Here is a 20800-nt window from a genome sequence, read left to right as displayed (position 1 = left end):
CATACTGTATGATTCCAATTATATGAATTTATGAGAAAGGTAAAACTATGGAGACGGTAAAAGTTTTGTGGTTGTCAGAGGTTTTATGAGGGAGAGGAAATATGAGAGGCTGAATTAACGGAGCCCAAGATATTTTTAGGGCAATTAAAGTATGTATCACCTATGGCACTAAAATGATAGATTCATGTCATTATTCATTTGTCCAAACCCATAGCATGTACAACACCAAGAGTGAACTATAATTTAAACTATGGGCTTGCGGTGATAATGACTTGTCAATATAATTTCATTAGTTATGACAAACGTACCATTCTTGATGCTGGAGGAGAATGGGCATCTTTGCGTGTGTTGCAGGATGAAAGGGATATATGGCATGTGTATTTTACACTCTATGTTTTTGTGTACTTTACACTCAAATGAAAAATAAAGTCTATTTTTTTAAAGAATAAAGATCAGGGAATACTGTCCCTAAGAAAAATCATGCTTCATTTTTGCTATTGTGTTGAAATATTTATTTTTAAAAACAGCTTTATTGAGGCACAATTGACATAAAATAAACCGCACATATGTGAAGTGTTTAGTAGATACGTTTGACTTATGTGTTTACCCATGAAACCATCACCCCAGAAAGAAGACAGCGAGCATTTCTGCTCCCTAAGAGCATCCCTGTTCTCATTTGTAATCCCTTGTGTCCTACTATCCCCTCCTAGCAACCACTGATGTGCTTTCTGTCAGGGGATTCCGTTTGTATTTTCTAGACTTTTATGTAAGTGATGTCACACAGTATGCATATTTTTTGAGGTGTTTTTTTGTTTGCTTTGGGTGTGTTTTCTTTTTTGGTCTGGCTCCTTTCACTTCGAATAATTATTTCGTATTTGTGCTTATTGTGTGTGAGTCAATATTTCATTCTTTTTTATAGCTGAGTAGTATTTCATTGCATGGATATACCACAATGTGTTTATCTATTCACCTGTTGATAGCATCTGGAACACTTACAACTTTTGGTTACTACAAATAAAGGTGCTGTGAACATTCGTGTACAAATTTGTAGAGGAATGTATTTCCTTTTCTCTTGAACAAAATACTTAGAGTGAACTGGTGGATCACATGATAAGGGACTGTTTACATTATGAAGAAACTGCCAAACTGTTTTCTGAAATGATTGTAAATTTTATCTCCCCACCAGCTGTGTATGAGACTTCCAGTCCCTCAGCAGCCTCATCAACACTTGGTATGATCAGTCTTTTTAATTTTACTCTAATAGGTGGTAATACTGTCTCATTGTTGTTTTAATTTGCATTTTGTTACTGTCTAAGGAGGTAGAGAATCTTTTCATGGGCTTACCAGCATCTCTACATCTCCTTTGCTGAAAGATTTATTAGCAATAAATGTTGAATATGTCAAACGTTCTTTTGCTGCTTCTATTGAGATGATCATACGGTTTTCCTTCTTAGTTTGTTAATGTGGTGAATTACACTGCTTGTTGTTTGAATATTAAAACTTTCCTTCATTATGTGATAGACACATTTGGCAGTAATGTATTATACTTGCAATATGTTGTTGAATTCAATTTGCTAAAATTTTATTTAAATTTTTGCAACAATGTTCTCGGAGGATAAGATTTGGTAGTTTTCTTTTTTATTATTCTATCTGTTTTTGGTATCGGGGTCATGTTGGCTTTATAGAATGAATTGGGAAATCCTCCCTTATCAATTTTTTGGGCTTGGCACAGAAAGGTGAATAATTATTCCACAGTAATTTTGAAAAAGGAAAGTGAATTAATATGCAATAAATAGATATAATGTTGGAAAAGTTTATTATAGAGAATACATCGTTCACTGACATTAGGCCACTGACAAGACGTAGCATGATTGACATTTACTGTCTCTGGTCTTCACTCGACACTGAGGTGGGAATTTCAGTCCCTGTTTTACAGGTGAAGAGCCCATGAGCTTGTTACTTGTCAAAGGTCCTTTGGCTGCAGAGTTGGTGCAAACCAAATGCACTATCAGCCTTCTTCCCTCCCCACCTCAGGGCAGCCATGACTCCTAGCCCCACATGGATGGGCCAGCCGCCTCATCTGGAAGCCATGCTTCTGTCTGCTGCAAGGCTCTAGGGCCTGAGAGGAAGTTCAGTGTCCTGAGAGAGAGTGTGAGGTGTGATTCCCTCTGGGCAGGAAGGGTGTGGTCACCTGTGGTGAGGGCTCCAGGTTGTCTGTGTCAGAAGGTGCTTCTTTCTCTGATCCCTGGGACACTGGGCAAATTACTATGGGAGTCACATTTTCCTTATCGCTCCCATCAAGCTGGATGAAGGGCCTCAATAACCCTTTAAACTGATGTGTCAGGGTGTAAATGTGGGACTGATCATTTACATTGAAGAAGGAGATGGTCCCGCACTCATTGTCTAGGAAGACTCCCACTCGTGTAGGCGGTATTCTCACAGTGAGATTGATTTTACGGGGATTAAATGTGAGATACTGTTGTTCTCTCGTTAGTGTGAGCACCCAGTACCCAGTGGTCGGAGACAAAGTCATTTTTGTCACCTTTCTTTTCACGTCGTCCCGGCACACTCCCAAATACCACATTACATTGTGTCCCACGTCCACCTCCCAGTAATGTTTTCCTTCTTGGAATCCCTGAGAAGCCACCACACATCTCCTTGTAAATCTCTTGTCTGAGTAAGTCACCTCCTGGCACATTTGCGATAAGCACACAGCTTTCAGATCAGAAATTTTGAGCTGGGGGTGAGCCGTCTCTGGGTCCAGAGTCACCTCCACTGGGTTGTAGTGGGGGAGAGAGAGCATGAGTTACTGAGGAGGAACCTGGGCTGGATGCAGAGGTCACCCCCTCCCACTGCAAAGTCGCTCAGGGTAGGATTAGGTGAGTTCGCAGGGCCAGAGTCTCCATCAGAAACTGACCCTCCCTCCCTCATCATCAATGGAACCTCACCAATGCTTGGAGATGCCCAACTGTGATATTAGACATTGTGAGACCTGTATTGTGTCCTCTAACCAGCTTCCTGCAGTCCTCACAACTGAAAAAATTCACCTTTTTCTCCACCCTCCAGTCCCTCCCCTTGATCTGTCACCAGTGCCCTCAGTTCCCTAGAGCTTAGACTTTGACTCTCACCCTGGCTGACCCAGTCCCTTGCCCTCTCCCCTCCTGGTCCTGGGCCTAGAAATGTGTATTGGGCAGTTGCCCCCTGAAGTGGATCAGGTCTCACAGATTTATAATCTGCAGTCCAGTGTGTCTCAATTCCTGTTCCCCTTGTTTGTTTCTGGTCGGCTCCCTCTCCCATGCCCACCTGAGGCTGTGACCCACTGTCACCCCCTCGGGCATTGGTACCTGCATGTTTCTGGGCCTCTCTCAGTTCTGAAAACAAGCAGACAGAGCAGGAGGGTCAGTGCTCACATGGAGAGGCAAAGGCAGGGAGACAGGACACCAGGGTGGTTAAAGTTTATGGGTGTCATGGGTCCACCAGAGATCTGCTGAAGTCATGGGGTTCTCTAGAAATACACCTCTCCCACCATCTGCAGACAGTTTCAGGGTCCCCATCATAAGCTTGTCTCTGCAGAGAACCATAGCCTCAGGGTCTCAATATTCACAACTAGAGACTTGTAAGGAGAGATAATGGGGGTGGAAGAAATAGCTTCTCTTACCTGCCCCTCCATGTTTCCTTCTCCCGTCTGAAAACCAAAAAGACAAAAGACGCTGAAATCACAGAATAGGGGTCCAGGGGAGAGTGTAAGAGGAAAGCTCTACAACATCGTTCCCAGTTCCTGATGCTTCCATGACACAAAAGGTAGAATATTCTGGGCTGATACAAGCCTAGAATGCTTGTCTCAAACCAAGCCAGGTTGAGGGAGACGCCACAAGGGCTCTTCTCCATCCTGGGTCAACAGCCTCAGAGAACTCATGAAATTTACAGTTCATCTCTCCACAGAATGCCAATAGGAAAATTTGTAGACAATTTTAGGGGATTTCAGGATTCCAATGCCCATCCTACCCACCTACCTGTCTGAGGATCAGTTCATTAGTCAATGGATGGGGGGTTGAACCAGCTGCCCTCACTGGCCTGACCATCCTTCCCTTCCAGTCTGGAGCCAAGACAACCCCCAGGTGGCTCAAACTGTGGAACAGGAGGGACCCAGGAGAATTGTGGGGAAGGCTCAGAACATGACAAGTGACTTACCCAATTCTGCCCGGATTTTCCCTGAAACAAAGAATATCCATTGGTGGACACAGCAGTGTGTAAGGTACAAACACAGCCCTGGCTCATTGCTCAGGGGGATGAGGTGTGGGTGAATGATGGGGACTGTTCTAGAACTCTCCTTTTGTGCCCCCATCCTCACATCCCTGTAGTGAACATCTCTATCTGGGGTAAAAAAGGAGATCAGGAACATTCATGCTGAAAGGAGGTGAAGGTGAGAATGAAGGTTATCAGGGAGAAGGGAAGATGAGATGCAAGAGAAGCTGGATTAAAGGAGGGATCACCGCACATATTCTTAAGAGTCAGTATCATCTGCAAGGAGGAAAAAACTAGTTCTTGGGATAAAAACTCTTATTGAAACTGAATATTATTTTATCTTTTCTTCAGTTCTAATATTTATGCTATGTAGTCTTTTCAAGTACACTGAAATTTTTTTACTGGAGTTGATGTTAGAAATTTATATCAGCCCTACAGGTAGTGAAAATCATTCTTCCCCTAATTCTGGGCACTCTGTGAGGAAGATGGGCCTGGTGGGGCATGCATTTCCTAAGAAAGCCATTTCTGGCCAGCCTGGAGTGGGGTGAGGACTGTGGTTGCTGTGGCCCCGGTGATGGGGTGCTGGAGACTGGGGCTGGAATAACAGACCCGGGAGGTGTGTGGGAGGATCCCTGATCCCTGCCCTGCTGGAAGCATGAGTAAGCCACGGGCTCCTGCTTCTCTCTCTCACTTACCATTCAATTTGTAGAAGTAAATTATCAGACCAATGACACCAACACACAGGACGGAGAGGAATACTCCCAGTAAAATAAATCGCTTGCGCCAGAATATGGTCTGGAAAATCACCTCTGAAAAACAGTTCCACAGACCCCTTAGATACCACTGAACAGTAAAAGCAGTTTGATTCTCATTTAAGGAATCATCTCATACCCCAAGATTGAAAAGATAGTTTTCTATCATTTCTTCTGCATGTTCAAAGCATTATAATTCTTCATAATTTTTTCTCCATTGGATTTTCTTTGTGTATATAAAATGAGGTAGAAGTTCAATTTTATTTTTTTCTAAATAAATAACAACTGTGCTGGCATCGTTTATTTGAATGGACTTTCCTTCACCTGCTATTACATACAGTGTCACTTCTATTTTATACATCTTCATAAGAGTTTGCAAAGCTTTTATTAGATATATAAAAATTATTAAAAGACACTAAGAACAATTAAAATAGCAGAGGAATGTAACTTCTTACAGGTAATAAGAGACAATATTTTAAAGATACCTCTACTCCAAAATTGATCTACATATTCAATATATCTCTCCTGAAAATCTCAATAGAGTTTTCTTAGAACTAAACAAGTCAATTCCAAATTTATGTAAATGTATCTGGTGAAAACTTGTAAATATTCCATGTGTGCTTCAAAATAATGATTTTTGTGGGTTAAGTCTTCTAAGAATGTCTATTAGATCAGGACTGTTAATTTGTATATCAAATATTCTACAATCTTACTAATTATGTCTACTTATTTAATCGGTTTTAGAACTCACAGTATTTCTATTTATCCATATATTTCCATTGATATTTGCTTTATATATGTTAAGATATAATATAAGATGCATATATACTTATATTTCTTATCATTTTCTAGTAAATAAACTTTTTATGTTCTGAAATAACTATCCTACAAATGCGTTTTGTATTTTTTTTAACTTAAGACTTTTCTTTCATCACTGTAATATATCCATTAATACAATGGTACTTTTTTGGTTAACATTGGTCTGTTAATTTTTATTAACAGATTTTTATTCTTTTAAAATATTGGTCTGCTAATTTTTATTAACAGATTTTTATTCTTTTAAAATATTGGTCTGTTAATTTTTATTAACAGATTTTTATTCTTTTAAAATATTGGTCTGTTAATTTTTATTAACAGATTTTTATACTTTTAAAATATTTCAGTGAATAGCTTATATGTATTATAAGAATTGCACCAGTTGAGATTTTTCTTTGTCTTTTAAATGGTAAATTAATTCCTTTTACATTGATTGTGATTATTTGGGTGTACATTGATTATCCTATTATTTTTAAATCCTTTTGGAAATTATCTACTTTTTATTAATTTCTTTTTCACAGAGTAATATTTCAGTATTTATTTAGATGTACTTTTTTTTTAAAAATGAGCAAATATTTTTTTCCCCTTTGTTCCTCATGTTAGCATTCTTAAATTTTGTGTGTGTTTATTTTGGAGGGTTGCACCAGGAAGACAACCATATGATAAAGGAAGTATTTGATTCTACTCCTCTGCAATTGTAAACAATTGTTTCCACATAATCAAATTTTATGATATTATCTTTACACCCCACGGATCTTTGGCTTTCAAAACTAATCATTAACACTGGGCAATACTGCACAACAACCCTGAGATAAAGGCTTCTGTATTCCCTCTGGGCTACACAAACAGGCATCCTCCCTTACTCCTCCTTGTCCCCACTCACCTCTTATCCATACCCTGGATTCCACCTCTCTGCCCTGGTCAGGGTACTGGATAGAACACGATACGCTCCCAGCATTTTCTTGGACTATAAGGGAAGTCTCCACATCAAACAGGCCACGTCTGTCTGCATTCACCTTTGAGTCTGAGAGTAAATCATGTCCTTGTGGGCCTTTCCACTTCACTGTGGGCTGGGGAAACCAGCCTGAGGACTTGCAGAGCAGCTGGAGGCCTCCATCAACATATCCCATGATAGAAACCAGAGGAGCTGAGCCCAACGCTGGGGAGAAAACAGGAAAGGGATGAAAGCAAACATCATGTTCCAAGGCCACAGAAGTGCTGAGCCAGGTTCATCAAGTCCGTAGACATACCACACCCCATAGCCATTTCTCTCTTAAATACACATAGACTTAGGACACTGTGGTAAGCCTTTCCATGGTCTCTGTTCAGTCAACATGCATTTAACAGCTACTGTATACATGTATATTCCTAAACACTAAATATGATGAAGGAAAAAAGACAGTCTATTCTAATGAAGAGCTTGCTGACTAAAAAAGGAGACAACTATAAACAAATGCACGTTGTAAAATGTGCAGATGGGAAGCATGGTCAAGTTAGCACTGAGGAGACAGTGATTGCCAACGGAAGTCATGGTTTCCTGGAGGTGACATTTGCACTCTGTTGTGTCAGATGAATAGAAGGTTTTAATGTAAACAAAGAGAAAAAGGGAGAAGCATGATAGGCAGAGAGTTCAGTACATATCACAGCATGAGGAGTGGACAGGCCATATTATGCCCAAGGACCTATGAGAATTGGCACATCAGGACTGTGATGTGCAAAAGGGGATAGGTATGAGGTCTGGGGGGACGGACAGTGGCAGGACATGGATGGGTGCACTGACCTAAAGAGTGTGGCCCGTTGTCCTGTAGGCACTGGAGAGCTGTTGAGTGGCTTCCAGCAGGTAAGAGTCATGAGCAGACATGCATCTTAGAGAACCCCCCCAGGAGGGGGAGTAGGGTCAGTGGGAACACTTAGAAGGAAAGCAGGCAGACAGATGATCACTGAAGTCACTCAGGTGAGAGATGAGGTCTGGAAAAGAACACTGTGAGAAGGGGAGAGACAGGTGCAGGGACATAGATTTCACAGAATTAACAAGAGGATGAGGGAGGGTTTCGCCTGACCTCCAGATTTGTGACTTGAGAGACTATGGAGAGTACTCCACACAGGGGTAACCTCTGTTTGAGGATTTCTTATTGCCATCTCCCCCACCCAAACAACACTTTCCCCCCATGTGCTGTTCTCTTCATTCTCTAGGGTCAGGACTCAATAAATGGAGCTAAATAAATGTTTGTTGAATGAATTTATTCAACAAAGGAAGGGAGGTTCCAATAAGATGGTTTGGACTAACCTCTCCCTGCTCCTCCCTCTATATGGAATTACAAACCCTGGGAATAACACAAGAGACAACCATAGGAAAACTCTGAGAGGTGGAAAGAGGAAGGTGAACTGACTAGGGTCCTAGGACTGGAGGACCAACACAGAACAGCTGAACGGCTTTTGGTCCACGCCCCCTTCACTTTGAGACAATGTTTTCTCTTGGGAACTGAGATGGATCTCTTAAGGCAACGTATAGTTGGGTCTTGTGTTTTTTTTTGTTGTTTTTTGTGTTTTTTTTTAATTAATTTTATTGGGGTGACAATTGTGAGTAAATTTACATAGATTTCAGGTGTACAATTCTGTATTACATCGTCTATAAATCCCATTGCATGTTCACCACCCAGAGTCAGTTCTCCTTCCATCACCATATATTTGATCCCCTTTACCCTCATCACCCACCCTCCACCCCCTTACCCTCTGGTAACCACTAAATTATTGTCTGTGTCTATGAGTTTTTGTTTCTCATTTGTTTGTCTTGTTCTTTTTGGTTTATATACCACATATCAGTGAAATCATAGGGTTCTCTGCTTTTTCTGTCTGACTTATTTCACTTAGCATTATTCTCTCGAGATCCATCCATGTTGTCACAAATGCTCCTATATCATCTTTCCTTAACGCCGAATACTATTCCATTGTGTATATGTACCACAACTTCTTTATCCATTCATCTATCCAAGGACATTTTGGTTGTTTCCATGTCTTGGCCACCGTAAACAAAGCTGCAATGAACATTGGAGTACACGTGTCTCTATAGAGAAATGCTTTTATCTTTTTGGGGTAGATACCCAGGAGAGCGATTGCTGGGTCATATGGTAATTCTATTCGTAATTTCTTGAGGAACCTCCACACTGCCTTCCATAGCGGCTGCACCAGTCTGCATTCCCACCAACAGTGTATGAGAGTTCCTTTTTCTCCACAGCCTCTCCAACACTTGTTACTATTTGTTTTGTTGATGAAAGCCATTCTGACTGGGGTGAGGTGATATCTCATTGTGGTTTTCATTTGCATTTCTCTGATGATTAGCGATGTTGAGCATTTTTTCATATATCTATTTGCCATTTGTATGTCCTCTTTGGAGAAATGTCTCTTCAGGTCCTCTGTCCATTTTTCAATTGGGTTGTTTGTTTTTTTGTTGTTGAGTTTCATGAGTTCCTTGTATATTTTGGATATTAGCCCCTTATCCGAGGAACTGTTTGCGAAAACTTCTCCCATTCAGTTGGTTGCCTCATTATTTTGTCAATAGTTTCTTTTGCTGTGCAGAAGCTTTTCAGTTTCATATAATCCCATTTGTTTATTTTAGTTTTTACTTCCATTGCCTTTGGAGTCAAATTCATAAAATGCTCTTTGAACCCAAGGTCCATAAGTTTAGTACCTATGTTTTCTTCTATGCAGTTTATTGTGTCAGGTTTTATGCTTAAGTCTTTGATTCATTTTGAATTAATTTTGGTACATGGTGACAGATAGCAGTCCAGTTTCATTCTTTTGCACGTAGCTATCCAATTCTGCCAGCACCATTTATTGAAGAGGCTGTCTTTTCTCCATTGTATGTTTTTAGCTTCTTTGTCAAAAATTATCTGTCCATATTTATGTGGGTTTATTTCTGGTTTTTCAATTCTATTCCATTGGTCTATGTGTCTGTTTTTCCGCCAATACCAAGCTGTTTTGATTATTGTAGCCCTGTAGTACAAGAAAAAATCAGGGAGTGTGATACCTCCAGTATTGTTCTTTTTTTTTAATATTGCTTTGGCTATTCGGGGTCTTTTGTGGTTCCAAACAAATCTGATGATTTTTTGTTCTATTTCTTTAAAAAATGCCATTGGGATTTTAATGGGGATTGCATTAAATCTGTATATGGCTTTGGGTAATATGGCCATTTTAACTATGTTGATTCTTCCAATCCATGAGCACGGAATGTCTTTCCATTTCTTTGTGTCTTCTTCAATTTCTTTCAAAAATGTCTTATAGTTTTCAGCATATAAATCCTTCACATCCTTGGTTAAGTTCATTCCCAGCTATTTTATTCTTTTTGCTGCAATTGCAAAAGGAATTGTTTTTTCTATCTCTTTTTCTGAGATTTCATTGTTGGTATATAAGAAAGCAATGGACTTTTGTACGTTGATTTTGTAGCCAGCAACTTTACTGTATTCATTGATTGTTTCTAATAGCTTTTTGGTGGAGTCTTTAGGGTTTTCTATATATAGCATCATGTCATCTGCAAAGAGTGACAATTTAACTTCTTCATTCCCAATTTGGATGCCTTTTATTTCTTTCTCTTGCCTGATAGCTCTGGCGAGGACTTCCAACACTATGTTGAAAAGCAGAGGTGATAGGGGACAACCTTGTCGTGTTCCTGAACGTAGAGCAAAGGGCTTCAGCTTATCACCATTAATTATGAGATTAGCTGAGGGCTTGTCGTATATGGCCTTTATTATGTTGAGGTATTTTCCTTCTATACCAATTTTAGTAAGTGTTTTAATCATAAATGGATGTTGTATCTTATCAAATGCTTTTTCTGCATCAATTGATAGAATCATATGATTTTTGTCCTTTATTTTGTTTATGTGATGTATCACATTGATGGATTTGCGAATGTTGAACCATCCTTGTGCCCCGGGGATGAACCCCACTTGGTCGTGATGAATAATCTTTTTAATGCATTGTTGTATTCGATTTGCTAGAATTTTGTTTAGGATTTTAGCATCTGTATTCATCAGAGATATAGGTCTGTAGTTTTCTTTTTTTGTGTTGTCCTTACCAGGTTTTGGTGTCAGGGTAATGTTGGCCTCATAAAATGAGTTAGGGAGTACTGACGCTTCTTCAATTTTTTGGAAGAGTTTGAGCAGGATTGGTATTAGATCCTCTTTGAAGGTTTGGTAGAATTCACTGGTGAAGCCATCTGGTCCAGGACTTTTGATTTTGGGAAGGTTTTTGATGACTGATTCAATTTCGTTACTGGTGATCGGCCTGTTAAGATTTTCCAGTTCTTCATGATTCAGCCTTGGAAGGCTATATGTTTCTAAGAACTTGTCCATTTCTTCTAAGTTATTAAATTTGGTGGCATATAGTCCTTCATAGTATTCTTGGATAATCCTTTGTATTTCTGTGGTGTCCGTGATAACTTCCCCTTTTTCATTTCTGATTTTGTTAATTAGTGTCTTCTCTCTTTTTATCTTAGTGAGTCTAGCCAAGGGTTTGTCGATTTTGTTAATCTTTTCAAAGAACCAGCTCTTTGTCACATTAATTTTTTCTACTGTCTTTTTGTTCTCTATTTCATTTAGTTCTGCTCTGATTTTTGTTATTTCCTTTCTTCTGCTGACCTTGGGTTTCGCTTGTTCTTCTTTTTCTAGTTTTTTAAGGTGTAACATGAGGTTATTTATTTGGGATTTTTCTTGTTTCTTGAGATAGGCCTATAATGATATAAATTTCCCTCTTAAAACTGCTTTCGCCCCAGTCGTTCTTTAAAAGTATGTTGTTTAATCTCCATGTATTTGTGTTTTTTCCTGCTTTCTTTTTGCAGTTGATATCCAATTTCAAAGCTTTGTGATCAGAGAATATGCTTGGTATGATTTCAATCTTCTTAAATTTGCTGAGGCTGATTTTGTGTCCCAATATATGGTCTATCCTTGAGAATGTTCCATGTACACTAGAAAAGAATGTATAGTCTGATGTTTTAGGATGAAGTGCTCTATATATGTCAATTATGTCCAATTCATCTAATGTGTCATTTAGGGCTGCAATTTCGTTATTTATCTTCTGTTTGGATGATCTATCCATAGCTGTCAATGATGTATTTAAGTCCCCTAGTATAATTGTGTTTTGGTCAATTTCTCCCTTTAGTTCTGTTAGTAGTTGCTTGGTATATTTCGGTGCTCCCTGATTGGGGGCATAAATATTGATGACTGTTATGTCTTCTTGTTGTATAGTCCCCTTTACCATTATGAAATGTCCATCTTTGTCTCTTGTTATTTTTTTCACCCTGAAGTCTGTTTCATCGGAAATCATTATGGCTACACCTGATTTTTTCTGGGTACCATTTGCTTGGAGTGTCAATTTCCACCCTTTCACTTTGAGTCTATGCTTGTCCTTGTAGCTGAGATGTGTCTCTTATAGGCAGCATATGGTTGGGTTTAGTTTTTTGATCCAATGTGCTACTCTGTGTCTCTTTATTGGTGAGTTCAGTCCATTTACATTTAGGGTGATTATTGATATGTGAGGATTTCCTGTCATTCTGTCTTTAGTTTTCTGGTAAGGCTGTGTCTCCATTGTTTCTTTGCCTTTTTGTTGTTGTCTGTTATTTCTGTGTGGTGGTATTCTATGATGTTTCCCTCTGTTTCTTCTTTTATTACAGTATATATTTCAGATTTGGATGTTTTTTGAGTGGTTACCCTTGAGTTTATGTAAAAGAAAGTTTGATATTTAGAGTATTCCAGTTTCTTCAGTACGCTTACTTTCTCTATTCTCATATTCCAGTTCAGGCCTTTACGCTCCCCCTTTTTATGTTTCGGTTGCCACAAGTTGTCCCTGTTGATGGTGGTCTAATAGCCTCCTTTAGTATTTCTTGTAGTGCAGGTTGTGTATTAGAAAATTCCCTCAGCTTCTGGATGTCTGGAAAGGTCTTTATTCCTCCTTCATATCTAAAAGAGATCTTTGCTGGATATATTATTCTTGGCTCATGATTTCTCTCTTTCAATAGTTTGAATATTTGGTTCCATTCCCTCCTAGCTTGTAGAGTTTCTGCTGAAAAATCTGATGATAATCTAATGGGCTTTTCTTTGTAAGTTACCGTCTTCTTTTCCCTGGCTGCCTTGAGGATTCTTTCTTTGTCATTGATTTTAGACAGCTTCAATACAATGTGCCTTGGTGAAGGCCTGTTGGGATTGAGGTAATTAGGTGTTCTATTTGCTTCTTGGATTCGAGGATCCAGTTCTGTCCACAAGTTTGGGAAGTTCTCATCGACGATTTGTTTGAATATATTCTCTGTTCCCTTCCCTCTTTCTTCTCCTTCTGGTATGTCCATTATTCTTATATTGCTCTTTCTGATGGAGTCAGAAAGTTCTTGTAGAGTTCTTTCATTTCTTTTAAGTCTCAAGTCTCTTTCTTCTTCCCTCTGTGTAAATTCCAGGTTCCTATCTTCGATGTCACTGATTCTTTCCTCCATCTGGTCAACTCTACTACCTAAGCTGGATATTTTATTGTTAATTTCTTCTATTGAGTTCTTAATCTCCAGAAATTCTATTTGGTTTTTTTTCAAGATTTCAATCTCTTTTGTAAAATGCTCATGGTGTTCTTTGATTGTGTTTCTGAGTTCATTAAACTGCCTTTCTGTGTTTTCTTGCATCTCGTTCAGTTTTTTCAGAATTGCAATCTTGAATTCTCTGTCATTTAAATCACAAATGTCCATATCTCTAAGTTCCTTTTCTGGAGACTTTTCACTTTCTTTCTGAGCTATCTTGTTGCCTTGGTTATTCATGGCAATCACTGATTTACTATTTTTCTTCCTAGACATCTACAGGAGTGTCTTCTGCAACAGGTTGATAGGTATGCGAAGAGCTTTTGGAGTTCCAAAGCTCTTTCTGCACCAGATTCAGAGCCCGTTTGTTTCAGCAGTTCTGTTTACTCCTGCAGGGATCCGCCCAGATAGGTGGGGCTAGGGGCGGGGTGAGTTGTGAGAGGTGGCCCAGAGCAATGGCGGCGACCACCACCACAGCCAGTCCTGCTTCCACAGCTCCCTCCCCTTTGCCGGAACTAGTTGAGCTGCGAATCTGTGTCTGCGGTCCATAGTTCTCAGAGCAGCAAATATTCTGTCCTTTGATGCGACACTGCTACTTTATCGCTTCTAGCACCGGGCAGGTGGGGGCGGGGCGAGCTCTGGGAGGGTAGGGAGGGGGCTGCTAATCTCCGTGCCTAAGGCTTCCGTTCTCCGCTCGGCAGTGAGGACTTAAACCACCGATTTCAGCCCTCTTCCCTCAGTCTTTGCTCCGAGGTCTGCCGTGAGCGAGCGTTGGGTTCAGCCGTTTTGTATGCTGCCCCCTCAGCCCTGTGGGCCATAAGCGGAGCCCTAGCAGTTCGAGTCCTTCCCTCTCCCGCAGCTGCGGTAGTTCCGGGAGCAGCGGGCTCCGAGCACTGAGCTAGGTCTGTGTCCTGCGCCCGCGCGGCTCCGTCTCCGCACTTCTCCTCTCCCTCCTCCCCGCTCGCGCGATTCACCCACCTGGAGGTGAATTCAGTAGTCGGCCTCTTCGTCTTGCCTGTCTGCTGTGCATGGAGTCCTTTGTGGAGTTATTGTTGTCCGTTTCGTTGTAAATTCCAGGGGAGCGTTACAGAGGCTCACCTCTCGCCGCCATTTTTTTTTTCCTCGGGTCTTGTTTTTTTTAATCCATCCCACTACTCTGTACCTTTTGATTGATGAGTTCAGTCCATTTACATTTAGAGTGATTATTGATATATGAGGTCTTACTACAACCATTTTAACAGTTGTTTTCTGGTTGCTGTTGTATCTCCATTGCTTCTTTTTCCTGTCTGCTATTTTAGTTTGGTAGCTTTCTATGATTCTTTTCTCCATTTCCTTTCTATTTATGTTACTTGTCTCACCTCTAGATTTTTGTTTTGTGATTACAATTAGGTTTATGTAAAAATGACTGTTTCATACATAAACAGTCCTTTTTCTTCTGGTTTTATCTCATCTTCATTCACCCTTGCAAGTTTAGTCCTTTTCTTCCTTCCCTTTTATGTTTTTGTTGTCACACATTAGCCCTTTTTATGTTTGGTGTGTATTTCCAAATAGTAAAATTTTTAAAACGCCTTTTCCCCTTTAACCTTTATATTGTAATTAAGGATTTAATACCCTGTTCTGTAAAAGAGTTGCCGTTTCTTTTTTTTTTTTTTTTGTCTGTTCATCATGTTATTCAAAGTTTTCTGTACTTTTGTCTCTTTGTTCCAGAGAAAAGAGCTTCTTTCAACATTTCTTGTAATGAAAGTCTTGTGGTGGTAAATTTCTTCAGCTTTTGTTTGTCTAGGAAAGCCTTTATTTCTCTTTCATATCTAAAGGACAACTTTCCTGGATATATTATTCTTGGCTGGTGATTTCTCTTTTTCAAGATTTTGAATTTTGATTCTACTCTCTCTAGCTTGTAGGGTTTCTGTTGAACAATCCAATGATAATCTAATGAGATTTCCTTTATAGGTTACTGCCTCTTTCCCTGGCTGCCTTGAGAATTCTTTTTTTGCCATTAATTTTTGACAATTTTAATGATGTGCCTTGTAGAAGGCCTTTATGGAGTGAGATAATTTCGTGTTCTGTTAGTTTCTTGATTTTGAGGATCCAGCCCTTTCCATAGGTCTGGGACATTCTCATTGATTGTTAGATTGAATAGGCTCTCTGTATACCTCTCTCTGAATACCTCTCTTCTCCTTCTAGTGTACCTATTATTCTTTGTTGCCCTTTCCAATGGAGTAAGATAGTTCTCTTAGAGTTCTTTCATTTTCCAAAACCACTCAGTTCTGTCTCTCTTTTTCCCCCTGAGTCACTTCTAGATTTCTATCTTTGAGCTTGCCAATTCACTCTTCTATCTAGTCTGCCCTGTTCCAAGGTTTTCTAATACATTCTTCACTCACTGTATTGTAAATTCATTGATTGAGTTCTTCAGCTCTAGAATTTCTGCTTGGTTCTTTTTTATAGTTTCAATCTCTTTGGCAAAGTACTCCTTTTGCACATTGATTTTATTTCTGAGTTCATTGAACTGCCTGAATTTTCTTGTATCTTGTTAAGTTTTTTCATAATTTCGAGATTGAATTCTCTGTCATTTAAATCACAGTCTTCCATGTCTTTGTTTTCTAGAGACTTTTCATTTTCTTTCTGAGTAAGTTTGTTACCCCGATTACCTTGTTACCTTGATTATTCATGGTACTTGATGGATTGTGTCTCTGCCTGAGCATTGGAGGTAGAGAGCTCTATTCTTTCTAAGTTCTGTTTGTTCTTAACAATTCAGCAGGCTGATCAGTAGAGGTGTTTCAGTTATTTTCCAGCAGATGGTGGTATAGCACAAGTTTTTGTTTTCTTTTACCTGTACTTCTAGCACATCTGGGATCTCTGTGGGGCAGTTCTTGGAAAATGCCTCATATTCCCTGAGGGGGTTGGTGTCCCCTCTGTGTCCAGGTTTTCTTGGTGTCAGGGTACCAATCCCGTGGTGGGATGTGTTGGGTGATGGGATCATGGCCTATGAGTTCCTGGTACTGCCTCCTTGTAAACAGAGGATGCCAGCCACTCTGTGCTATCCATGGCATCTCCACTGCCTCTATCAGGTTCCACCACAAGCGGTGGGGGCCATAGAGTAAGGGGAGGTGAGTTTGTGTGTGTGCAGCTTTGTCTTCTTGCTAGTAATGGCTGCAGTTAGTCCATGGCTGCCATGCCTCTTTGTCACTTCTCTTCCCTTGTTGCCAGTTTTAGCCACAATGGGAACAACCTACTCAGGTCAGACTGTTGCTTTTGCCCCTCCTGCCCTCTGGGCTGCTGCACAAGAGCTACAGCCTGGCTCCCAAACCACTACTTCATCAGTTGGGGCCACAGCGAGTGCCTGACTGCATCTGGCACCCCCATCTTTGTCTTTTCCCCTTCCCACATCTCCTGTATTTTCATATGCCCACTTTCACAGGTCTTGATGTGTGTATCTCTCACATGTGTTTGTGTGTTGATCAAGGGATCCTTTGTTGTATTGTTGTTGTCTGACTTGTGACTTTTAGAGGAGAAACAATGGGTCTTCTCACTCTGCCATGAAGCTTAAGTCACCCCTATAAAATTCCTGACATTCTGGAATTGTAGAGATACAGAACCCATTCGTGATTGCCAGGGGTTGGGAAGGTTGGTGAGTGAGAAGGGTGGCTGAGACTACAAAGGGGCAGCAAAAGGAAATCTTAGTGGTGATGGGGATAGCTCTATATTCTGATGTGGTGGTGATTACATAAATCCACACATGCAGAGAATCTATATGTATAAAACAGAAAGACTGATAGTTTAGGATGCTATCTTTTAACTGAATGCCATGAAAACATTATTTAAAAGACACTTCATTCAGCAATATGACATGAAGTCCCAACTGGTTTCACCATAAAACAAAGTTATGAGTTCTCTGAAATAAGCAACTGACCTGACACCTGCAGCTCCCAGGTGGCCTCCTGGTTATTATTCTGGGAGATGAAACCGCATCCGTAGAGACCAGTGTCTGAGAGAGTGACCTTCTTCAGCCTCAGGGAGACATACCCCTCCGCTATGGAGTCCTTCAGCAGCTCAGTTCTCCCTCGATAGGCTGGCATCTGCATATGGCGCTGGTCTTTCCCTTCTCTGAAGAGATGCACCACAGCATGGAACTCATCTCTGAAGAACCGCACTTCCATGGCCTCTGCACTTGTCTTAGGAGAGAGGAAGCACGAGAACACTGCGTCCTCCCCAACCACAAGCTGGACGGGCTTGTCTGGTCCCACCACCTGCCACTGGCCTGTGGAAGGAAGCACAAGAGATGACTGAGCAAAGGCCCTGTCAGTGTGTCCTGCTCATGGCTGGCGTGTGCCCAGGGGTGCGACATCCATCTTATCTCCTTTCCAAACCCAGTGACCTACATCTGTACATCCCCTACACTTTACAGAGCACTTCCACATCCATTACTTCATTCTGTCTCCACAAACATCCTGACAGGCGTGTGTTATTGATATTCCCATTTCCAAGACGAGAACACAATGTCTCAGAGGCTGAGTAACATCTCAGGGGCATGAGAGCACTTTCCAAATGCTGACCCTCTCACTGGAAGAGAATCTATATCCACATTCTCTCCTCCCTGCCCATCTGCCTCACCACAAAAGATGAAAACTCACAACAGCCCCTTTCATCTTTTTTGCTAAAAACTAATGATGACCCATTTTCCAGGAAGTGAGTATTAACAATAAAATCTCCAGTTTGGGGCAATTTGTTTCCGTCGAACACATGATTCCATTCTGTAAACATTTAATGGTTACAATAAAAGAACGTCTTTGCCCATAGGTTAAACCTTTATTTGTGCTTCCTTGTTTTATTTATATGCTTGTTCTGCACATTCTGAGAATCATATATGACGTGACAAGGAGATTTTGCAGTTGTCACTAGAAATTTGCTCTCTAGTGAATTCATGGTGGCTGTCCTTCCATGGAGTGTGCTTTATGGGATCTCTCAAGGACACACCTCCTTGACTGGGAACATCTCTTGATTAATTCACATGTATGCATTTCTTATATGTGCAGAGACGGATGTGATGGGGTGTGTATACTCATCAGAAAAAAAGGGGTCACAGTGTAAATTTCCTTTTCAATCACTTGGAAATTCACAAAGTGACCACTTATTTTCAAATAAGTGAATATTTTTATTTTAGCACCAATTGTTTCTTACTTTAAATGTTTTATACATCTTTCTGAAAGGTATATCACTCCTACTTTTTGAAGGAAAGTCTTATGATATAAAATGTGACTTTGCAGCAGGATCTCAGTTCAGCCACTGACCTGGTCTAACAGAAACTGAGTGCTACCATTCACCCCACTCTGAGTCCTCCTGCAGTGGGCTGGGCCTGTCCCCGCCCTCTGACAGCCCCACCCAGGAGCCTGGCCTCTGCTCCCTGCTGAGGGCTTTCTCTGCACTTTGAAACCTGCTCAATCTGATGCAGGGCAGCCAAGAAGTGCTGAGAATTGAATAGTAGTGGGGGTACACATCCCCAGTGGGGGCAGGAGGCAGTAGATGTTGGGATGATTCGGGTTGCCATCTTGTGACCCCTCAGAATGTGTTTCCATGTCAGTAACCGGCTCATTGACACCCCTCTTTTGGTTTTCCTCCCTTCTGGCTTCACTCTCCACTCCCTCACATTTTTCCCCAGAATCACCACCTCACCAGCCCACCTGCACTCAGACCCTTGTCCCTGGTCTACTTTGGGGGCTCAGCCTATGTCAGCTGGGCTGCTGCTGTTGTGGCTTCAGGGCTGTGGGGGGGCTCTCGAGCTGAGGGAACCTTTCCCTGGAGAGCCTCTATTCCTCTAGCCAGCACTTACTGCTGCTGTCATTTTCCTTGCCTACAGCAGCTCCTTACACCTTTTACTCTCCCATGTCTCCCCTCCACCCCCCGGGGATCAGTGAGGAAAAACTGTGTGCCATTCACACAGGCCCTGAGATGATGGAACACTGGGCTCTGCTCTACGTACACGAACTCATGTGATCTCCACACCTGCCTGATCAGTGTGTGATGTCATCTCCTGTCACAAGGAGCACACGGACACCTGGAGGAGTCATGAGCCGCAAAGTTCATAAGCAGAGGAAATGAGGCTTTAAAATAAAGACTTCCTGCCTCTAAGGTCATTTCCATGACACCTGCTGCCTCTCCAGGAAGCAGAGCAGTCAAAGGAACTCTTCAGAAACTGGATGAGAATGAAAATCATGAAAGGCTGTCCTAGGAACAAGACATACGGGTTTTGCTGTGGAAACACGGAGCATAATTTGATTGCCCTTATTTCTTCTTTTCCATGATCTACACAATAGACATGGTAGATAAGTGGCAGAATGAACCTGTGCAGACTAGACCGTGTATGGCTGGATCCCACCCACCAAGAGACAGGGGTACACTCCTGCCACCAGCTTCCTCTCTGTTCTTTATTCAGTTATTCAACATCCTACACACCAGCCTTTGTGTTGAGCATAACTAGAAGAAGAAAAGTGGACTTCTTCTCAGACTATGCCAGGTTACAATTCAGTCCTCACTACAAGATCAGGACACCTTCCCCCACCCTCAGGTCACGTGCCACAGGTGTTTTCCACTCAGCATGTCCACAGCTGGACCATTATCTTTCCCCCAAACATCCGAATGAGTATCTTCTACCCTGACCCCCATGTCAGAACCTGGTGCTCTACTAGAGACCCCTGCCTAACCTCCACAGCCCACCTGGAGCAAACATTTCATTTATTCTCCTTCACATCCTTGGTGTGTCCCCTCCCCACTCCCAGGCCCCTCTTCAGCACTTTTTGCCATGAGTTCTGGGCTGTTATCACAGTTGGCACAGGCCCGAGAACTTCCTGCTGCCCCCTGCTTCCCACAGCCCCTGGCATTGATAGATGTCAGCCTGGGGCAGAAGTCGGGGAAATGCAAACAAGAAATATGCCCCACCCCATTGTGCTGTGGTCATGCAGCTAAAGAACTCAAAGTGTTAACCAACAAGAAGAGAGGCAGAGGGAATCCCGCCTGGAGGCTTACCTGAGCCCAGCCCCAGGAGACTGAGAAGCGAAGTAAGCATGAGGGCCCCAAGGGCCATGGATGTTTCTGCAGGTCGATCTCACACTATGGAAACAGACAACAGCAGGGACAGGAGGATGGACTAGTTAGAGAGAAGAGGGGTCAGCCCAGCTTCTGAGGTGAGGAGCCATGAAGAGGCAGAGCTTGAGCTGATGGCAAGCTGCACCGTTCTTCTTAGAGTCACCTGACATAGGCATGGCCCTGTGTGTTAGGGGAGAGGAGACTCTGCACTTTGAATCACTGCATTTATTGGCCGGCCATAAACACCTATCTCAGACCAAGGAAGCAATGATAAAGAAAGGGGTTGGGGCACACTGGGAGGGGTTTGTCCTGGGTCAAGACTGTGCTCTGTGTGGGTGGTACGGGAAGGTCAGATACAGGA

At 41.6% G+C, this 20800-nt stretch overlaps 1 protein-coding gene across 1 annotated transcript; it reads right to left on the bottom strand.

The window, feature by feature from the left end:
* Nucleotides 1–1956: 1956 nt before the first annotated feature.
* Nucleotides 1957–20437, bottom strand: LOC308491963 (butyrophilin-like protein 8; the record flags this gene model as incomplete). The annotated part of the gene is given in 9 exon segments (XM_081036191.1): nucleotides 1957–2075; nucleotides 2078–2147; nucleotides 2150–2775; nucleotides 3345–3371; nucleotides 3659–3685; nucleotides 4192–4374; nucleotides 6697–6972; nucleotides 17270–17617; nucleotides 20380–20437. Coding segments are annotated over 9 exon segments (1734 nt in total).
* Between the last annotated feature and the right edge of the window lie 363 nt (nucleotides 20438–20800).

The sequence above is a fragment of the Rhinolophus hipposideros genome, assembly GCF_964194185.1.
Source record: "Rhinolophus hipposideros genome assembly, chromosome: 23".
Lineage (NCBI taxonomy): Eukaryota > Metazoa > Chordata > Mammalia > Chiroptera > Rhinolophidae > Rhinolophus > Rhinolophus hipposideros.
This window is presented reverse-complemented; position numbering and strand designations above follow the sequence as displayed.